General features: G+C 41.2%; 1 protein-coding gene across 1 annotated transcript; it reads right to left on the bottom strand.

The window, feature by feature from the left end:
* Positions 1–1,613: 1,613 nt before the first annotated feature.
* Positions 1,614–22,306, bottom strand: LOC308115096 (uncharacterized protein; the record flags this gene model as incomplete). The annotated part of the gene is made up of 20 exons (XM_080472445.1): positions 1,614–3,821; positions 4,533–4,621; positions 4,977–5,111; positions 5,242–5,325; positions 5,469–5,559; positions 6,524–6,542; positions 6,642–6,839; positions 9,001–9,201; positions 11,266–11,337; positions 12,769–12,861; positions 13,314–13,382; positions 13,685–13,768; positions 15,733–15,990; positions 18,121–18,198; positions 20,069–20,302; positions 20,638–20,652; positions 21,466–21,587; positions 21,655–21,851; positions 22,028–22,040; positions 22,203–22,306. The coding sequence occupies 19 exons, from the start codon at positions 22,304–22,306 to the stop codon at positions 4,541–4,543; spliced, it is 2,148 nt and encodes a 715-aa protein (XP_080328571.1). The 3' UTR covers positions 1,614–3,821; positions 4,533–4,540.
* Between the last annotated feature and the right edge of the window lie 49 nt (positions 22,307–22,355).

Below are 22,355 nucleotides of genomic sequence, written 5' to 3'. Positions count from 1 at the left end.
GTTTGCGTGCGTGTGTGTTTGTGGTGGTCCTCTCCTCTGACTGCTCTGTGTCCGTTTGGTTCACCTGATGATGTTTACGTAACTGAGGGACTCATTTAAAAAAAAAAAAAAAAAGACATTATGAACTTGTTAATGCTAATAATTATTAGATATTTGTTTAATTTTACACAATTTAAAATCTGGAGAGCTAAACGTAATGTCAACTGTACATAACACTTAACTCTGGTTGGTTGAAATAACACTAATGACAGAGTGTTTCTTTCCTCCCCCTGCATGTGTAAGGTCTCCCTGCTTCAGCACACCTGAATCTAATCCTACTGTCTTCATCAAGCCTGTAAAAAAAAAAAAAAAAACCCAATAATGAGCGTCTCACTGCAATCAGAGCTGCATTGCTGCTAAAACATTCAGGATCTCAAGGAACAGAAATCTAGTTAACAAATAACTGGCACAAGTACTGAGACTGTAAAGGTGAAGAAGCAGCAGTAACGTGGAAACACAAACAGTAACAATAAAACATGCAGAAAAACTTTAGCAACAATCAACTTATAGTTTACTATTTATTTACTTTTTTTGGGGGGATGGAGACCAAAGTAATCATCAATAAATGAATCACAATTTGATATTGTTGACATCCAATAAACAACCCTAGCAATATCACACTCGAGGTTGTCCTGTTGTACTCAATATCAGCACGTCTGTCTATTTCTTGTATGACAACAGACGTACTGATATTCAGTACAACAGCTCATCTCAAGTGTTATATTGTAAGAATTCATTCATGTGGCTGCTATACAGTAGATGGCAGTGTTGATCGCTTTACAGCCAATCTATTATGTTTCTGTTTTTCAATATTTGTTTGTTTATTTTTGGTGGTAGTGGGCATGTATACTATATATGGGCGCTATAATACTTTTTATGTAGATTACACACGAAGAAATTCAGACACCGTTCCATTAACAATTTCTATCATGGCTTTCTTTGAGTGACTCAATACACCATCTGGTGATATAAACTTGTATTGCAAGATAAAATGTGTTGCAGGAAAGTGAAATCTTATATACACTGGGTATACTTGTAAATATCCCCCATTGAAGTATTGTTGATATCGGATGACACTGTTTTGAAAAGGATCAGTGGTTTGGAAAAAAGTTAGAACAAGTTGTCAGTTTAATAGCAGATACATCTTTTTTTTTTCCAGGATAGTATAATTTGATTTTTCGTCCAGGAGACAAGCGAATTGTTTTGGCCCATTTTAATGCTGACTGTGTGGAAAATCACTTATGCCAGAGTTGTGTTGACAGTTTGTGACCTTAAACATTTGATCAATACACCCAACTTGGTTTTCATCAAACGATGCCCAGTCATTGGTTTACTGCGTATCATTTTCTAATTACTCAATAGATATATGATATAAAAAAACAAAATTTTATATGTAGACATTTACAAAAAGTGTGTTTACAGGGCATAGATCAATCCACGATGGTTCATCTCTATTTGGGTCATGACATTAAAAACACCAGTGGGTGTTTGGGGTCATCTTCAGGTGTTTTTCAGCGTCACAAGGTAAAATATAACAATTTATCAACTAAAATGAAGAAAAGAAGGGTCGTTCAATCCGTCATTGAGTTTATTGCATCTCAAAGGGCTTACATGCACTGGGTAGGGCCATTGTAAATAAAATAAATTTACAACTCAACAAAAATACAATTTTAATTATACAGTCATGAATAATGTCAATAATCTCCCGTTATTTTTAATCTGAATCACATCTGATTCTCACAACCGATCCACTAGAATGACAACACACAAGAGTACGCTTTTTTTTGTTCACTGTCCGTAGGTTACAGCACAGGAGAGGACGGAGGTGGGAAACGGAAAGAAAGAGGAGCTTCCAGTTAATGAGGTTTTGAAGGAGGAAGAAGCTCACAGCCAGAAGGGTTCAATGATTTGTTTGCACACTGTCATGTGGCCACACAAACAAACAACTCGAACACTGTGTTCAGACAACAGTCGCAGGTAAACGTCTGTTTGTGGGAAGTCTTAAAGGTACTCTGTGCAGTTTCTTGTTTTTACCAGTAGGAGTGCTGAAGAGCAACAATTGCAATAAGCAGGAAGTCATTTTGTAGCCAGTGCGGGTCTCCAGTCAAAAGTGATTGATTTATCATATTCTCTAGGTGTCAAGTGTTTTACATTAAGGTTTTTTTTTGTTTGAAATAACTTGAACGTAAACTGAATGTTGTCACTTTAGAACAGGGTTGTCAAATTAATTTTACTAGGATGGGCCTTAAATCCAATATGATCTCAGAGTCCATTCTGAAAATGGAAAGTTTTTTTTTTTTAAAAAGTGCAATATTTACACCAAACGCAGGCACAATCCTGTCACTGCTTTTCTTTTTTTTTTTTTTTAACAAATAACTTCATTATTATAGCTTTGATGCTAATGCTATTTTGCAATACAACGTTTTTCTCTCACTGAAACAGTGCGACCCCCACTGGACAGATTTGATACAGCAGCTACATTTGATGGAAAATAGAAGATATTGAACATTTTTGCAAGGCGTGCCGGTCAGATTAAACTCTCACATAGGCTGATTTTGGCTAAATGTTTGACAAATTTGCTTGGACAGAGTCGCTTTAATGTGTTTTAACTTCACCACTCCAGCTGTTAGATCGACAACAGACCTAATCGGACCTGTCAGAACACAGAGTTTTAACTGCAATCTTGTTGAATACAAAAATAAACCCTCCTGGTATGGTCAAAGCCGGAAAACAAATCCCACGCTGCTGACGTACTCTCGTGAAAAATCGCCAGAACAAAGTGTGGTTGGCTGAATGGTTCTACTGAAGGAAAATCGGAGTGTTTAAGATATGTTATTTCATAACAATGCCAGCAAATATCGACAGCAGTCTCGAGGATTATTCCTTCATGAACCAAATATGAATAACAAAGAACAATAAGACAACAAAACAAACAAACAAAAAAGTGAAAGAAATCACAATTTAAAAAAAAAAAAAAAACACAAAACAATATGAATCACTTGCTGGTCTGGTGACTCAGAAGCCCATAGAAGTAGTTTTTAAATATACAGAATATTTAATCATACAGCTGGACTTTCCAATTACTTTCAAATGATGACGGAAATAGAGGGATACTCACACGACTTCATACGACTTCATGTCAGATTCACATTTATATTTCTCTTCAACAGACATACAGAATAGAGACTTAATCCTCGCCAGAGAAATCTATGTACATCGAAGAGGACCGCTCTGTAAACAACACACAACATGTTTCTCCAGAATGAAAACAAAAGAAAAAAAAAAAAAAAGAAAATCTACTGGGTTTGGTTCACCACACTCGACCAATCGGAGTGGCACAAACAAGAGCCCCTCCCCCTTCACAAGGGGGTGGGGCCACGGTGAAAGGGGGGGCGGGGCGTAGGACACCAAAGCACATCCATCATTCAACTCAACACTAGAAATAAAGCTAAACACATACGCTTCCTCTCACTTTTCTCTTTTCTTTTTTTTTTTAAGTGGTTTTGCGTGATTTTGTTTAGACAAAAGATTAGTACATTGACATAAGCACACGCTTGTGTTTTTTTTTTTTCCTGGTATACTTATTATATAATCCGCTATGGTTCACTTTCACAGTTTGTGCTACGACATCACACAGGAGAAGGGTGGGAATGTGGATGGACGGCGTGGAGAAAAGAGGCTCTTATAAGGTCGAGTGGCTGAGCGTCGCCGGCGTCCCGGGATGGAGACAGACGCCAGATACAAAGGTGAGGGGGGGGCCTCTGATCCAGAGAGGAAAGCAGCTGAAAGAGAAGAGTTAGCACAGGTCAACACGGAGAGGTCCGCTCCATTTATCGGTTTATTTGGGAATAAATCATGAGGGGGGAGAAATAAGTGGAGCATAACAATGATTACGCATGTACATCCGTTCCTCTTCATTTCCACTTTGTCAGTAAAGAAAACGATAATCAACTCGAACATTACATCGTTACATTACAACGGCTGACACTGGGAAAATAATCTTGTTTTGTTCCAGTGTATCTTCAATTATCCAAACCATTTGTTTCATTCCGTTTAACCTCCACAGAATTGCCACCTGTGGGAGTTAAACTGTTTTCTTTAATCAGTAGAATTGCATGCAATTAACGAAGGTGTGTTTACACTACAGGTCAACAGTAAAGTGATGATCTGGGTCAAGTAGCACTCACTCTATAAATGGCCCTTAAACGGGCTCTTCGCTTAAATGCAAAGTGTTGTAATGCTGCATATATTTGAGAAAATAGGCTGATTCTGTCTAGATTTTGTTGCTGGTGAAAGCATTTATTTCATAGTGATATTAGTCTGTAATATCCCTGTAAACAAGGGAGACACTTTTTTGGTATTTTTTTTTTGTGTGTGTATTTTCTACACATTAGTGACTCAGTCAGAATTCTTTGTTTATTCCCACTGCAGTGACTGGCAGAATTAAAGCCGTGTTGCCGTTGTTCCATGCTGTGTGCGGTCGAAAATCCTACCTGGAGCGTTATAAGAAGTCCTTGAGGTCAAGATCTGCCAGAGGGTCCTTGGGCTTCTTGGGGCTCTGGTTTGCAGGTCCTGGAGAGATCTGACAAATAGAACAAATCCCGAGTTTCAATGCAGCCATGGAATCACAAACTAATCAAATATTCAGTGTTGTATAGTTGAAGTAAGATCCTGATACGACAGACCGATGATATTGAGTTGTGATTATGCATGAATGTTTGATGCATAACTAATTAGTGCAGCACAGATTAGCTGTGAGTCCTGTATGAGCATGTCAAGGGTGTCAGTCATCACTTATATGTTAATTCTATTTGACGAGATACTTAATATCATTTAAATGGAAACAAACTGAGCCGACACAATTAAGGCCAATCAGCTGAACGACATAGGATAATTAAATGTGTCAAATATTGACCTCAGTGGGTGCAACGTCTTACCGGTGCTCCTGGCGCAGCGGCTCCGGGTGCAGCTCCAGCCACCCCAGTGAAGGGAGGTCTCATCATGGGCTGTCCCATCATAGGCTGCCCCATCATGGGCTGCATCAGAGGAGCTCCAGGACCTCCAGCGGCAGGCTGATGACATGAGCAAAGCATTAAATTCTGAATTTCACAGGTAGTGAACATCCCAAAAAAAAATCAAAGAAAGAAAGAAAAAATGGCAGCTTCTTTTAATTTAGTTAATTCAGAGTACAATGAATCTCACCATGCCAAAGCCAGGCTGTGTGCTCATTGGTGCAGCTGCTCCCGGTGCTCCAGGGGCTCCCGGGGCTCCAGGGGCAGCACCAGCCTGAAGAGAGCGAGGGGGAGAGAAGCACATCTCATAGGAGGTCTTTGTCTCAAATCTCAAATCATCGAACAAGACTCGTGATGGTAAACACATGTCACGTTCAGAGATATTATATTGTGGATGAGGTGTAATGGTTTTCTCACCATGGGGGCTCCCGGTGTGCCCCAGCTGGTGGGAGCTACCTGTGGCATCCAGTTAGCGCCTCCCGTCAGCTTCTTCTCACTCTGTGGGTCCCTGTAGAGACAAATAGACAATCAGGTATACCAACAATTAGAAAGACTGAACCAGTTCATAACCGCTGCTATCAAGGAAAAAAAAAACAAGCTGTTATCAAAAATGGTTTTAACCCTTGTTTTTAACTGAGAAGGTGAAATTGAAGATTACACTACAGCATAGGACCAGATCAATTCAATTCAGTTCAACTTTATTTTTTATGGCACCACATACAACACAGTCAGTTCAAAATGCTGTTAACAGAGAGAAACCCAACAAATCAACATGAGCAAGCATAAGCACTGGTGGAAAGGATAAACTCCCTCTAACAGGAAGAAACTTTTGCAGAACCAGACTCAGAGGTGGTGGCTTCAGACTTAATCATTTAGATAACCTATTTTCTGTTTATGCGACATTTAATAGCATGAACACAATATTTACTTTAGCAAAGAATCTCCTACTCCCAGTCAGTTTAGCTGATTCATTAATTTGTCTTACAAATATGAACATATAAGCAGATGAACGTTTGTTTATATATTCATATGTTCGATTTTAGATTTGATTGTGGAATTATCATAAAAATGTGTAGCTTTGTACTACCCATAAAGTTTTGAAGTCTAAAGTTATACTAAATATTTTAAGTTAGACTTATTTTAAGGGCCGTGTGTGTGTGTGTGTGTGTCTGTTTTAAAATCCAAAGTGGGATCCAATAGCTGTGAATGGAAAAATCATTTGTCAGATTATTTACAACATTTGCAGTTGAAGTGAGAACAAAGTCTGGTAAAGATTTGACTGGTGACTGTTTTAATCTGATCCTGCTATATTCATATATTTACATTTTTAAAACTGTGTTTCTATCAAGTTTTTCAACTGAAATCTACTTACAAATAACTAAATTATCTGCTGACTTGTCTCAGCCTATATGATGAAGATGAAGATGAAGGAGAAACTTAGAAAACTCCAATAATGAAACACAAACACTTACTTTTTCTTCATTCCAAGGTCTGAGCAGAGAGAAGACAGAAAGAATGAAGACGTTACCGTCAGCCAATCATCACAAAGCGGAATGAAGTAGCGCCACGTTCAACAGAACTGCTGTCTACCTCCGACCAGATTGGCCAGTGACGAGTCCAGGTCTCCTCCGATGGTTTTGCTGGGTGGCGGGGTGGCGGGGGGAGCCCCTGCAACGCCTCCCACTGCAACGGGAGTCCCCATGCTCCCCGCCGAGCTCCCGGCGGTGCTGCCCCCGGTGCTCTGGGGCGTGACGGCGGGCATCAGCAAGTCGCCTAATCCACCCAACACTTTGGAAATGACATCAGAAAAACAACAACGGATTACAAAGTCGTAAATTCCTAATCTCACCAGCACAGGCAGAGAGATTGTTGGGGGGGTGGGGGGAGGGGGGGCAGTCCAGCTGTGACTGCAGCAGCAGACAGCTGTGTGGGAATACTGGAGCATTCAGAGGGACAGAAGTACGGCAGGGGCACGTTGCAGGACCTCGGCCCGGTACGACCGCCTGGAGCCACAGAGGAACTGGACGCGGGGCTTTTCACCAGGTGTCATCAAGGTCACACACTATTTTCATTGTAATTACTCTGAGGTGGCTCTATGAACTGGAAGCAAATCAATAACTTAATAATACAAACTAATATAAAACTAAATATCTGAACTCCAGTCTGCATTTGTGCCGAGACTCAACTTTTCAACATCAATGGTTAGTGAAACTTTGGACTCAATGTTGGATGTTTTATTTTTAGTTTAACCTGTAACTTTATTTTTTTCTTTTAACTTTCGCAAAATTCAGATGAATCACTTTTAATTTCTGATTTTATTTTATTTTTTCAAATGTGGACATGTTTTTCATTGCTCTTGCTACACATGAAAAAAAAAAAAAACGAACTTAAAAAACTTAAAAAAAGCTACATTAACCTTCCATCCAATACATACTTTTTACATACTTTCTTTTAACTCCTTATACAAATTGCTGTTTGATTATTATATCCATTTACTGTGACATTTTAACTTTCTCTTTTCCCATCAGGGTATTTAAGTTACATTGTGCAAGCTTTTTAAACATATTTTTTCTTAACAATCAACTATATTCCAACACACTTCCTTACAACTATTTTAATCATTCATTTAATAAGTTAGTTAAGCACTTTAGACTCAGTAACTTGATGGTTTTCCAACTAATCGTTGGACAAATCTTAAGACAAAAATAAGATGCATTTCATGTCTTCGTTTTTTAAATATACTACAGATTACAGTTTAGGTCAGATTGTGTTAAGTGAGGCAAGACTACTTTAAATCCTTTTTTTTAAATAAATTTTATCAATAAGTTGCAGAAAGTCTGAATTGTGCACGGTCATGATTGGCTGCACTAATCACCTGAATTATTATTCCTTTGGAGAGGCCAGAGCAGCTCTTAGCACTAGAATTATAGAAAATGGGGCAAAACTTTCAGCCTCAAACCGATGCTTACAGTGAGGTTTTATTGTGTCATCACAAACTGGTTTTTTTTTTTTTTTTTTTTTAACAATGCAATGTTTGTTGAGTCGCTTGGAAAAACACATCATTGAGGTGTGGCCGCTGCAGGCCTTGATGGCATGTGGGCACTCTGAAACGGGCCAAGGGTAAACAAAGATGGACTGTACAAACAGAAGCAACAATTCTCGTCTCATGCAGTAGACACACACACACACACACACACACACACACACACACACACACACACACACACACGGGGGTTATTTCAAAACATGCAGAGTAGAATTGCCCTTGAGAGAAGCAGAAGTGGGGGAGAGCCGTCCAAAGTGCACATGCTGCAACGCAGTGCGGGGTTCAACTCACCAAGTACAGATTAGAAGAAGCAAGCAATGACCCAGCAGAGTGGAAGAACGTGAAAGGATGAGGGAGGGAGAGGGTGATTAGAGAAAGAAAGGAAGAAAGAAAGAAAGAAAGAAAGAAAGAAAGACAGAAAGAAAGAAAGAAAGAAAGAAAGAAAGAAAGAAAGAAAGAAAGAAAGAAAGAAAGAAAGAAAGAAAGAAAGAAAGAAAGAAAGAAAGAAAGAAAGAAAGAAAGAAATAGGGTGGGGGTGAGGAGGATATGCCACAGTATTTGTGAAAGTATGAGAAAAGAAAAAAAGAGAAGAAGAAGAAGAAGAGAGAGAGAGAGAAAGAGAAATCATTGCAACAGAGGCAGCAGTGCTGAGGAGTTAAGCAGTCAGCAGAATCAACAGTTTTGCGTCAGGACAGTGACGGCAGCACGTCTCAGTGTGTCGTTCATGCAGAAGTCAGGCTGTCAGCAGGAGGAGAGAACCAACGGTGAAAATAGTCCCATAGTTCAGTAAAGCAGACCAGAATGATGCACATCAAGCAGACCTGTGCAGGTACGAAAAGAAATGCTCCCACAGTTCACCGAAATGAAAGCAAATGAACAAACGTGATTGCAGAATCCTCTTACTTGACGCATCGAAGCCACCAGGGGGAGCCGCTGTGGAGGATGCAAGGTCTCTGGCTGCAGCAGGTACTGGTGGTGTTGGTGAAGGAAGAGAGCCCAGAGCGTCAAAGCCTGACTCCAGGAGGTCGTTTTGCACTGGAGCCGGAGCCAAGGCCGGGGCCAGGGTGGGGACGGCAGTGGGAGCGAGGGTGGGGGACATCAGGCCTGAAGGAGGCATGAGACAGGAGCGAGGCTGTCGATTCATAAGTGGCTCAGGTTAAAGGAATCACCATGATTCTGGCTGGCTGGTTCGACTGGTGGTGCATTTAAAATCTAAATATGGACATGAGGTATGTAACAGGGTAGCTATAAAGTACTATATGTAGTAGTAGTAGTGTATTACATGTCGCCACATCCAGTGATTGCCTGACAATAGTTGTGTTATTGTAGAGAAGATCACACATACAGTACAATGCCTATAATGTTAATTGGAGGATACACTCTTTAAAATGTGGCATTCTTTAGTGCTTTTGGTCAAAATCTATTTTATAAATGGATGGACAGATAAACTATACTATTAGCTAAAAGAAGAGTAGGTTTCACGTCAAGACAGAGCGTCAGAGGGTCTGATCTCATGAGGCAGCTCTTTCTTCTGGTTCTATTTAACCCACAGGAGGTCAGCGAGAAATTATAAATCAAATTGTGAAATTTGTGTACCTAATCCATGCAACAACAAAAAAAAGGTTTCCAGTGTGTATATTTCATGCCTGGGCGTCCATAATGAAACATTGCCGACCCCTGTTCTAAAGGCTTGAGGTACTCAGGTAGGACTGCACTGTGATGCACTCTCAGTAATGTCTGCCTGCACGCCGATTCATGAGGGAATTAAAGGGCACAATTATAAACCAGAATCAGGCCATGAGGGCTTTAAAAATAATCAATAACATCTTAAAATCAATAATAAAGCAAACGGGGAGGCTAATAAAACCTGCAATGTGGTCATAAGTCTTGGTTCAGCCGAGCGGCTGCGTTCTGCACAGTCAGCAGACGTGTCAGAGCGTCTTGATTTAAAGACTGTGATAATAATCAAGGTGAGAGGAGATTAAGTGAGGCCTTTTCTGTAAAGCACAGAAATAAAATAGATGTTATTTTGAAAGCAAGACTTAACACGCATGGTGTGGTTGTTCTCAGCTGATTTCCAGTGACGTCAGCAAGGAATGACACCAAATGTTTGTTGGAAGGCAATGATGCTTCTAAGTATTAGACATTTTGTCTCACAGCAGCCCAACAACTCATAGTTAATATAAGTCTACAATAAAATTAATATTTATTATAACATTGTATGAAAAACCTTAATTTCAACCCTCAGCCAGTACTTTAATCCAATCGCAAAACTACTACTAGTAATAATAAGAATAAGAATAAGAAGAATAAGAATAAGAATAATAGGCTACAACATGTCATCAATCAGCCTGTAATGTTGTTGGATTGTGGGATGATAAGAATGTATCAGGACATAATCCATGAAAACAAATAAAACACAAACTCCACACAGAATGGCTGTGAAGCCCAAACCGGACTTGAACCAGGGCTCAATTAGGCGTGCTAATCACTGCACCACTGTGTGGCTTTTAAGTGCTTTAAGTGGATTTTCAATGTGTTATCACACATTTTATTATTTTCCCGCAACAGGTTTACTATAATGTTTGCTTGATAAGACTTTAGGTTAATAAAATGTTGATTGAATTTTGAAGACACCAATCTTAATCAATTCTGGAAAAAAAAAGCGATCCAATGGTAGTGAATGACAAGGCTCTGATTTCAAATGAGGACATTTTTGAAGGCTCAACCAGAAGTTGTAGTACTTCACTGACCAAAGTTATACACTCATGAAGTCATTCAGTGAAGGACTTGCAGGTAATTAGAAGTCAAGCTTATTGTTGCAGAAATAATGCATTTAGTTGAATACTGTGTTTCAGTCTGGGCTGACCTGAGCGATTGCTTTCACATCTTCAGGACGTCTGGGCCTCCGGACGCCTCCTGGACTACTTTGGCATTGCTGTGTAATGACTTCGAGAAGTCTCGCCAACTTTCTGTTGCAATTCACTTGGCGAAAACGTCCCGATATTTATATGCAAAATGTCCTAATCAGTATAAAACACTTCCACCAGCCCTTTGCCAGGAGTGAAACCTTTTACAAGTGATTGGTTGGTCTTTCCTTCAGCTTTTCGGACTCGTCTGATCTTCTTAACTGAACCATGCTTTGAATGAAGTGTTTTGATGCCTCACCTCCCAGGAGGTCGTCTCCGGGCCCTCCAGGAGCAGAGCTCTGCGTCTCCTCGGCTGGACCGCCGAAAGAGTCTGCAGGAGCATCCGCAAGGCAGCATGAAGGGCAGAGAGGGGTGAAAGGTCAGCCCTGGACAACACGATGAGACATGGTACGATCAGAGAATGGCATACGCCCAAGGAGCAGAACACTCACGTTCCAAAAGAGAACATTTATGAGCGAAGCGCTAAATACAAATCGGTTAAATCGAGGAGTTGATCTTTAGAAAAACTCATATTTCTCATGTTAGTTCAGTTCGGCTGAATTCTTGTTACAAACCACCCAGCTTAGTCACCATTTGGAAGCATTTCAAAGATCTAGTGTTTTTTTCTCCCTGTTCTAACGTCCAAACAAACAAAGCTGCAACAAACATTCGCCTGAGAACTTACTGTGGAAAAACGACAACTGACCGAAGAAAAGAAGAAGGGAAGAAAATTTACATTCATGATACAAGACAAGACACGTCAGGTGCAAAAGGTACGCTCTGCATTAGAGGTGCATGATACAGAATCACAACCACTAATCTGACAGTTCCTGTGATTTTTGGCGTGTTCATAGTGAATTCACCAAATTATGAGGAGTATGTAGATGAACCCTGTGTTTCTAATCTGGAGCAGGGGTCTGCAACCTGCGGCTCTAGAGCCACATTTGGCTCTTCATCCATTCTGCAGTGGCTCCCTGAAGCTTTCTGCAATGTAGATCAACAGTTGTTTTAAATTTTAATTTGCATTCCACACTGATTTAAAAAAAAAAAAAAAAAAAAAAAGGTTAAAAGAAGCAAAATAAGGTAAAACAGATGAAACAGCCAGACCAGCTTTGAGGAAAATGAAAGAAAGAGAAAAAGAAGAAAAAAGAAAATGAAAAAGGGAAAAGAAAGGAAAGGGAAATAAAAAAATTGAGCACGATCAAGAAAAAAAGAAGAAAAAGAAAAAGGAAAAAAGAAAAAGAATAAAAAAAATAAATAAAAATTGCTAGGACAGGTAACTGCTCTACTCATTAAGAAACACAGAGCGGCTATAAATAGCTGAAGAGGCTAAAATAGCCGAGCTATACAAAATGGCTAAAGCACAAAAATCCATGAAAAAAAAAAATCCCTTTTCAAAAAGGCCGCAAAAGCTAGAAATGTAATGAAATATATCTAAATTGTGCCTATGGCATTCAATAACGCAACCTTAATGTGTAGCTTTTTTTTTTAAAGGTTTTTCTTTCTTTCAGATAATTGTCATGTTTTGCAGCTCCAGACATTCCATTTGGTGGAAATTTGGGAAAAAAAGCTCTTTTGTTAAAAAAGATTGCAGACCACCAGGCTAAAGTAATACAGGGTTGTATTTAGGTATTAAGGTGTATTAAGGACGGGAATTAATGTTTATTCATGTTAATGTTTAATCCATATAGCCAATCAATTTTTGTATTTTCTTTTTAACATGTGCAACATAAATCATGCCCACTGGTCTAAGATACCGTACCCAACAGGTCAATGACGGGTTCTGGCTCTGCTTTAGGTGGAGAGGAGGCTTCTGGGGAAGGAGCAGGGGCAGGGGCAGGAGCTGGAGCTGGAGCTGGAGCAGAAGCTGGAGCTGGAGCAGGAGCTGGAGCAGCAGCAGCAGGAGGAGTGGTAGCGGCAGGAGCTGGAGATGCAAACGTATCTGTGCATCCAAGACAAAAACAGAAGCAGAGGAAAGTGAATTACCACTTTTATCAGCGACAACTGCATTTCTGGGGACGCAGTGTTTGGCTCATGCAGCTAATCCGCCTGCTCTAAGAACTGAAACACACATGCAGAGGAGGAAGAGGAGGAGGAAGAGGAAGAGGAAGAGGAGGAAAGCAAGCATCCCTGCATCTCAACTGTGTATCCACATCCTTGAAGTGCACACCGTTTGGGAGTCGAGGTCTGGCCTGCGTTTGTACGCAGCCGCCGCCACCATGCAGAAAACAAGTGGCTGAGGCTGCACTCCGGTTTAAAGAGGAAGGGAAACAGAGATGCAGTCGAGGTAAAGCAGCTTAAACTCACCCGTCACGATGTCTCCAGCCGGAGCCGGCTCGGGCAAAGGAGAGGGCCCGCGTGAAACGGCAGGGAGGTCTAATTTACCAACGCAAGCAAGAGGCAGAATACAAGAAAGAAGGAGACCGTGGAGGTTCGGGGAGCAAAAGAAACAGAAGCGTTAGCGTGGCAGGTAGAAAGATAAAAGCGGAGACAGAAAGCAGCCACAACGACCATCCACTACGCCACAAGTGGGTTGCATGCACAGTTCTCATCGCACTATGGGGGACAAACCAAGACGTGTAGGGAAAAAAGAACAGCTGACACAGGAGTGGACATATAGAGACCAGAAGAAGATGAAGAGGTTCCACACACAGAGAAATGGATATCAGCTCCTGTACCTGCACCAAAAAGGTCTACGCTAGGAGTGGTAGCAGCTTTGGATTCTGTGGTAGGGCTTTGCTCAGGCATAGAATCAAACATATCTAAGGACAAGGACACACAATCATACGGACATTCAGATTTTTCCAGTCCAGTGCAAACAGAATGATGAGTTAAGAGAGAAGAGAGAGAGAGAGGTGTGGGAGAGCAGAGAGAGCAGAAATCTGGATCATTGAATGGGTAAAAGTTGTATCAAGTACAGTGCAATGCAGAAGGAGACAGTGCAAAGGTTAAAGGGGAATATTGACAACTGTAAGCATGAAGGATAACCTTCTGAAATATGTGATTAGAAATCTGGGTAATTATAGAGTCTTCAAAATCATCACAAGCTCTAAGCCTTCTGCTTGCCCTTTGGATTTCTGAATAATTAACTCTTTAGTTCATAATAGGTCACGGTGCGTGTTTTCTGTTTCCTGTGGTAATTCAACGTTCTCACGCTGTCTCTGCTTTCAGGCTCCTTGATTTTCCCTCCTGGTGTCTGATTGCTGCCCTGATGTGTTTCACCTGTACCTCAGTGTGTGATTGTCTGCACCTGGTAACAGCAGTAAACTTCTCTCGTGTGTCTTGTTCGCCCGTGTTGCTGCCTTTTGTTTTGCCCCTGTGATCTCTATGTTCCCTTGTACTCCTTTACAGAATTTCAGGCATTTTGTTCTTCATCATAGCTTTGCTAGATGTTTGCTCCACCTCCCCTTACCCACAAAATGAGTTTCTATCTCACCAGCGGCAGCGTCTGGCCTTCGGATTCCTTCTTGCAGCACTCTTTGACATAATAATACAAGGTATAGTGGTATTGCATAAATTAAAAAATGTTCTGACCTGAAGATGTGGCAGAGCAGAATCTGTAAACCGCATTATGAAATGAAAAATAAAAAAAGTCTTTGTTTTAAGGCTTATGTCACCAGAAAGAAAAAATTATGTGGCAGTGAATTAACGAGAGACTAAAAAAATGAATTAGAATGCAAATCTGGTCATTTAGATAAAGAAAAGGTTTCCTAATAGATTTGTTATTTTGACTTGTTTGTTCTGCTCTATGAAACAGATTCTTCAGTTTTTAATCAATCCTGAAGCCACAATCACGCAAATAGTTTCCGGTTTGGAGTCTATTTTTCTCTGTTTTACATGTATGTAGCAATAAATATGTTGTACTGGGGGAAAAAAAAGTCTGTTTACTGCTCAGGCTATGTGAAGCTTAAATGAAAATAACAAACCAAAAACCCAGGAAAACAGGATTTTCTTGGAGAAAACACATGATTTAAATTAATATAATTGCTAAACCTGACAATTTGAGAAGCTGCTTTGACTATGTTGTACATATGTTGCCACAAATAACATTATAATCACATTAATTTGCACTAGTAATCTGATATAATGGTTTTAATGTAATATTATGGCTTAGAGCTTGTGTTTTTGTCCATGATATTATAAAGTAAAAAAGTCTGCCACAGTTTTCCTCATGATAGGAATTTCTATTACTTTCAACAGTGATCAATTTTCCCTTTTAACTCAAGTGCATAAAATACAATAAAGCATCCTCAGTTTCTAGCATGTAACACACTGGTCACAAGCAGGTGAAGAAAACTGTTTTCTTCCCTCTACGTTTTGGCAAACTATGTGTTAGTATTAGGTTGGTAATCAAAACAATTTGAGCCACCTCTGTTCATGAAAAAGACTTCATAAATGTCAAGAGGTCAAATCAACGTCGGTACTGATCATTTGCGAAGAAGCATTAGCTCTAAAACTATTATCATTATATTTTTTAATTACCATTTCATGACAGAGAGGATCAAAATGTTTGATTAACTTTAAAAGTGATCTGTGCTGAGGGAGAAGGTGTCATGGAAAATAGAAACAAATCTGAAATGTAGGGGCTGGGCAAGTTATTATTGCTACTATAGTCATCAGCAGGATGTGCATCATCATCATCATCATCATCATCATCATCATCATCATCATCATCATATTGCAGGGCAATGCAGTGACAGGCATAATGAGAGCGAGAGGACTTTACCACCAAAGATATCTAGAGTCGGGGCAGCTGTAGACTCTGTGGTAGTGGTGGTGGTAGTGGTGGTGGTGGTAGCGGTGGTGGTGGAAGAAGGGGTGGGGGCAGCAGGGGCAGCGATGGGAGCGATGATGGTCGGCGCCTCAATAGAGGTGGGAGGGGTGGCGTCGGCGGTGGCGGCGGCCCCCGTGTCGGAGGGCTTCATAGCGAACAGGTCCAGCTCTGGAGCAATGTCCGCACTCCCCTCGGTGGTGGCGAAGGGGTCTTCAGGGAGAGCAGCGGAAGGGGGGGGGGGGGGGGAGGTGTTGAGGGTTCAGGGAGGGTCATGATTAGAGAAGAAGGGAACGGGAGTGGTGGATGGAAGAGGAAGGGGAGGAGGGATTTAAGGGTTTGTTAAAAGAACAAACACTGTAAAAAGCATTCAGAGCTCCGAGTCAGGGTTGAACTTCACCATATCACTGAGCGGCGACAAAAGGAGAGTGGGATTCGAGGGTTTCCTAAAATAAGCCGAGACATTTGCAATTTCCTTGAGTGAGTCAAACGGACTCGCAAACCTTGAATATGTTATGAAATGGTCTCATAGTTGTCGCACATTAGCGACATTTTGTTCACCGTCTAATAACAAAATGATTAACTGGAGAGAACCCGTATTCACATTCAGGACTGAACTATCACATGGCATTCATGTATCCGTTGCACAACTGTGAAGCAGCAAATATAGGTGAGCCGATCTGGAGAATGTTGGGCAAGTCTCGAAAGAGCATCATGCAAAGTATTGTGCCAAAGTTTATGCGCATTTCAAGTGAATTCCATGTGAATTTCAAGTATAATGCAAACCTCACACAAGTAATGAGAAGAATCTTGACCAAGTAATTTTCAAAGGTTGTGCAATTATTGTGCAAATCTTGAGTGAATATCTTCCAAGGATGAAGCGATAAGATGTAGAATGTTGAACAGGTATGCAAAATTTGACCCAAGTTTCAGCAGAACTTAGTGCACAGATAAGTGGAAATGTTCACTTATCTGTGTTTTCTCTCCCATCTTTTGTGTTTCCTACCAGTTGCTAGTTGTTGCAGCCCAGTGAGATAAAGGTTTATAGGAATTAAAGCAAGCACGTGGTCACTCATTAACTTCTTTACTGCATCCACAGGCCCATGGAGAATAACTGCTGTCTGTCCAGTTCAACTTGCAGGAAAACACATTTAGTCCTCATGTCTCTCAAACACTTGAATATACCTTTTAACCAGGAGGCGTTTACATCACAATAAAACCTTTTTTATTTTTTTTTTAAATGGCCCTGACTTGATTTAAATGTAATAAGTGAATGTCCCCCTGTGGGATGAATGAAATCTCATATTATCTCATCTTAATGAGCCCTACACTAACAGGAAGTTGATACCATAAGAAATGTCTTTGTTTGGGTTCCAGTTAGTTTCAACACTGAACATTTGGGACAAGAAGTACAACAAAAAATTGTTCTGACTCATTACTAACAATAGTTTGATGTTTCATTGCTCATATTTAATGTTTCAAAGAACCCGTTTCATAAGAACTACTCCCGAGGACAGTTTAAATTGTCAATAGTTTGGAATTAGTTCCACATAAAGTCAGATCCCTGACAGATGTTTGGTTTGGGATGATTTAAGGGCATAAAACAAACATGGATAACTGGTGGTTTAAATGTTATTGCCATTTGAACCATTTGAATGCTACAACATTTTAATGCATGCATGTCAATAAAGCTCAATTAAGAGACACACAGCTGGTTCCTTTCATTGAATGAGTACCCGCTATTCTCATAATTCCAGCAACTGTTAGGGAGGATGACATTTTTGTGGCGCTCTCAGTGATAAAAGTTACTCATCCCTGGCCGACGCTGTCATGAGTAAAAAAAAACAGAAAGCAGGGCTTCATGTGGACGCAGCATGAAGGTAATGCCAAGGTAATTCTCAGAGAGCTGCAGTAGTTCAGTATGCACAAGACAAAGTTTCCCAAAAGATTTAACATAAATATGTATTTGAGGATAATTTGGAGAATAAACAATGAGCTTAGCACAGGTTGTTACAGTCATTGTATTGAAATTTAAAACATCGTAGGCAAAAGAAAGCAACAAAATGGAGTTAAAAAAAAAAGGTAAAAGAAACAGCTGGATTGTGCTTTTTACTGCAGTATTTAGTGGGGAAATTAGGAGTAGTTAGGATGAAGGGGGAGAGGGTCCATGACTGGGGTATTAAAGCAGGGCTTGGGGTGAGACAGTAGGCCCTGGGGGCATTAACTCTACTGTCTCCTATAGAAGCAGAAGGAGCTTTAATATAATAAAAGACTAAACAACTTTCTCACACACACACACACATTTGCACACACTCGCGCAATAGAAGCAGTTTGATCACCCACCGGATCCACCAAAGGCATCGGCAGCGGGGCCCGCGGCCGCGGCAGCAGGACCGTCTCCTGGGGAGGGTGCAAACGCATCTAGGGTATCGCAGGCGAGAACGGCGGGAACGCAAACGCATAACGCAACACCCGGGCCAACACACCCACAGACACACGGATGTTTAGAACAAAAGATGAGTAAACAGATAAAACGAACAGGAAACAAAAAAATGAGAGGTCAGCATCAGGGGAAAAAAAGCAGAATACAAGAAATATGCAGCCCTGCTGACTGAAGCTCATCAGAACATCAGTCGTAGGGTTTTTTTTTGTTTTTTTTTAAGGGGTGGTGGGCTGCATAATGCTGCATTCAGTGAGCGCACAACCTGTGCAGGCTTGTGAGATGAGGCAAGTTGTCACAAGTTTAATTTGACTCTGTGACAAGGAGGGACATGTCAAGGATCAGGGAGGGACAAGGCAAAAATCTCTCTGTGACAAACATTTGTTCTTTTCAGTAGCAGCTGGAGCGTGAGAGCTGTTTTCACCAAAAAGACAAATTAACATAAAAGAAAAATCCAGCTAACACAACATACAGGCACATCTCTGAAGATTAGAATACAACGGAGAAGTGCTTTCCCCGCCCCATAATCTAATCCAATTAATGACATTGTTTAGCTTTTTTGTTTAATCATTCATCATATTAGACAATGATAAATTACAAATGCACAAAAAATTTCAGTTTTGATTGTATTTGTGTAAAAATAGCTGACAAAACAATTCACTTTTCAATAATACTGTCATTTTTTTAAGATGCACCTGTACTTATTACTGATACACAAGTAGGAGAAAAAACATCAGGAAATCATGAGATCAAGAAATAAAATCCCTACAAATCCCCAAAAATATTCTTCATATTAGAAGAACAAATAAAACTCCAGCAGGATTATTAAAGTGTGCACACTATCACAACGCCACCAAACACTGACATTCCTTTTGAGCATGTGAGTGTTCTGTGATCAGTGTGCTTCCCTGAAATAAACCCGGTGGAAAGCGAGCGGTCATATATTTTTGGGATGTGCCACAGATGATAAACATTTTGCCCCGCGCTGGACGGAAAAGAGGGAGCGTGATGGCTGGATGTTATGTCAGCAGATTAGTGAGCGTGGACTCAACAAAGTAGGACAGAAAAACATTCTGAGTCAGGAGCGTTACGCATCTTTCTCAGGTAAGGAGACACACCACAACAAGTCATTATTGTAGTAAATCGGACATTTCTGACACATTTAGCAAAAAATGTCACGCAATGTTTGTGGTAATTGTTGTTTAGAACCATTTAACTGTTAGATTGGGTGGATTTATAAAGATTTTAGATACAATGAGTGTGTGTTTTGGCCACTTTTCACAACTTTAAGTTCCGACATTTGGCGGTTTTTCAAAATCACTGTGTGTGTTTGGGTATACTGAGAAGCTCATGTTATAAATGTGTGACACACCGGGGGGAAAGAAATGGGCATAATGTTGATTTCCCCCCGCTTTCTGGAGATTAATAAATTATATCAATAAACTTTGAAGAAGTTTTGGTTATGAGAAGTACCCCACAGTGACAACCTAGTGAAAACTAATTGTTTAGCTTTGAGACTCGTGTGTGATGGTATGAAGGCATGAACAGGGATAACCTGGGTAATGAAGTCACAGAGTGCAATTGTAGTGTTTTCAGCCATGATTTGAAGTTTTTAAAACTGCATAAACCTCAGAATTTAATAGAAATATTTATTGTTTTTGTGTTAATTGTTTACTCTGACAGGCCAAACATAGGTTGATGTTGCGGCCCTACGTGATGCACAGTTTAGGGAGCAGGTTTTGAATTCATCGGGTGGGTGATTGAATATAAATGGAGCATGTTGCGGATAAAGCACGCCATGCTGCCATGCCGTGTATCCTGCTCTACGTCCCACCCTCCGTCCACACTGACCTCCGAAAAGGTCGATGTCTGTGGCCGATTTGGTGGTGGCGGTCGTGGTGGGAGCAGATATGGGCAGCGAGGTGGGCGCCGGGGCGGCTGCAGCAGTGGCGGGGGGAGCAGCGGCGGCGGTGGGAGCGATGGGTGCAGGGGCGGCGGCGGCAGTGGCAGTGGCAGCCGCAGCATCAGCAGACTTTCCTCCTGCCAGGAGAGCCTGAGAGGCTCCGTCAGCAGCGGCCGGAGGCGCTAAACCCCGTAATCCAAATGCCACGACCCAGTCACAACCACCCACCCACCCACCACCCCCGAGGAGAGAAATAGACGAACAGAGTGAGGGAGTGGAAGCTAAAAAAGCATCAGACTGACTCAAACGGGAAAGAGTTCAGGCCTGAAGTGTGTGTGAAGAGTTTGACTTGAAAGCTTTTGGGTGTTAACAGTGGAAATACCACAGCTGGACAAAGAAAATGGAAAACTCCAGGTTTAAAACCAGGTTTGACAGTATAGAAAAACAAAAACAAAAAACACAGCAGTCATTTCTCATATCAGTCTGTAGCAAAGTACTGCCAAGAAAAAAAACTCACCCTCAGCCAAGAGATCTGCAAACAACACAAACAAGAGAAAACAGAGAGGTCAGAAGAAATGATGGACTGCGTCGAGAGAAGACGAATGATTTCAAAATATGTAGACGCTCTTAGCAAATTAAAAATATTTCAACTGAATGATGCCAACACAAACTGAAAAAGCCACGAGTAGCTTGATGAAACGATCCTTAAAGTGATTGAGGGACTGAAAAAGCTTCAGTTGGAAAAAAGGCCATTTTAAATGTATCAAGTCGATAAGTTAAAAGAAAAACAACAGAAAAACTGTCACTTAAACTAATGTGTGTTTAGACATTATGGGATGTCAGAAGAAGGTACGACTTCCTATCTGACAACAGGGAATTGCTCTCAAAGTGTTTATTTAAGCACACTTAAGACAAATTGTGAATACTTGATGTGCCTGTCAAATGTTTCTCAAACCTTAGTGCCGATTTTTATATTGATTTTCGATTGATTTTCACATTCTGTCCTCAATCACCCTAATGTATTGTGAAACTCCCTCTGTCGGCTTTATGGTTTGAAAAATTACGTTTTTCCCAGAGCTTTGAAAGTAAATGGATTCTGTTAAATATACTCTGTTGTTTATTGATATTTTGCTTCTGCAAGTAATAGAAGTGGAGGTCAATCAGTCTCTCTTTTCGACAGTTCATTAGAACCCCCACTGAGTGGTCTTTTATAGCCCAACGGACACGAGTAGATTCAAAGTAAAGTCAACGCTGGGATGCAGAAATGTATGCACACACTTGCTGGTATGTATGTAACTTATATGCTGTCTTCTGAATCTGAAACAGAAAATAGGACATGGATCACCTCCCCATCCAGTTGTGGAAGTAGGTGCAGCAGTGCCTCCTGTCTTGGAGGAGGACATGGGGTCTAAATCCAACAGGAAGCCGTCGTCCAGAGCGCTGCGGTCAGACATCGAGAGGGAGAAACTGAGGGTGTGTCTGATCTGATGTGCCTCCCATACAACACTTTCTCATATTTTCGAGTGACTCTTACTTGCTGACGGTGGCAGCGACGGCGGCGACGGGGGCCGGTGCAGTGGGGGTGACAGAGGGTGGGGGTGGTTTGGCCGGTGGACCGGGACGAGCGGGGGGCCCGCCGGGAGGCGCAGGCTTGGGTGGTGCAGCAGAAGCGGGGGCAGGGGCAGCAGCGGCAGCAGCAGCAGCCGGCACACTGTTATTAGCTGTCCCATCCTGCAGCAGAGAAATCTCGCCGTGAGGTGGTGAAGCAAACCGTTATGTAATAATGTGACTCAACAGCTTTTTAATCAAATGGGTTCACACATAGAGTTCATACAAAAAGTGCCACACTTTACAGCAAAACAAGCATTATCCTCAATAAATGGCGCTTATCATGTGACAGTACATACCTTAGTGGGCGACCTGCGGAAACAATAAGAGCACAGGAGTGAGAAGGGTTAATGATGTGCGTGCTGAAAGATAATGGCTGAGATTGAGACGGGAGGCGTAAGTATTGCTTTGTTGTTCTCGGGCAGGCAGCATTTCGGAGCAATCCCATTAAGCAAACATCTGCAATTACTGGACCCGCGCTGCATCGGCTGAGTAACGGCTGCTTTTGGCCCCAGCTGCACGTCAACAAAGCTTTTCCTCGTACAGACACTGGGAGGGGGACGCTTTCCAAATCGCATGCGTCAAAAGCAGGATGGTGACAGACACTTTAGCAATGACGCAACTCAA

Source organism: Lipophrys pholis (genome assembly GCF_963383615.2).
Source record: "Lipophrys pholis genome assembly, chromosome: 9".
Classification (NCBI taxonomy): Eukaryota; Metazoa; Chordata; class Actinopteri; order Blenniiformes; family Blenniidae; genus Lipophrys; species Lipophrys pholis.
Note: the sequence above shows the minus strand (reverse complement) of the source record. Positions and strands in the feature narration are given on the sequence as shown.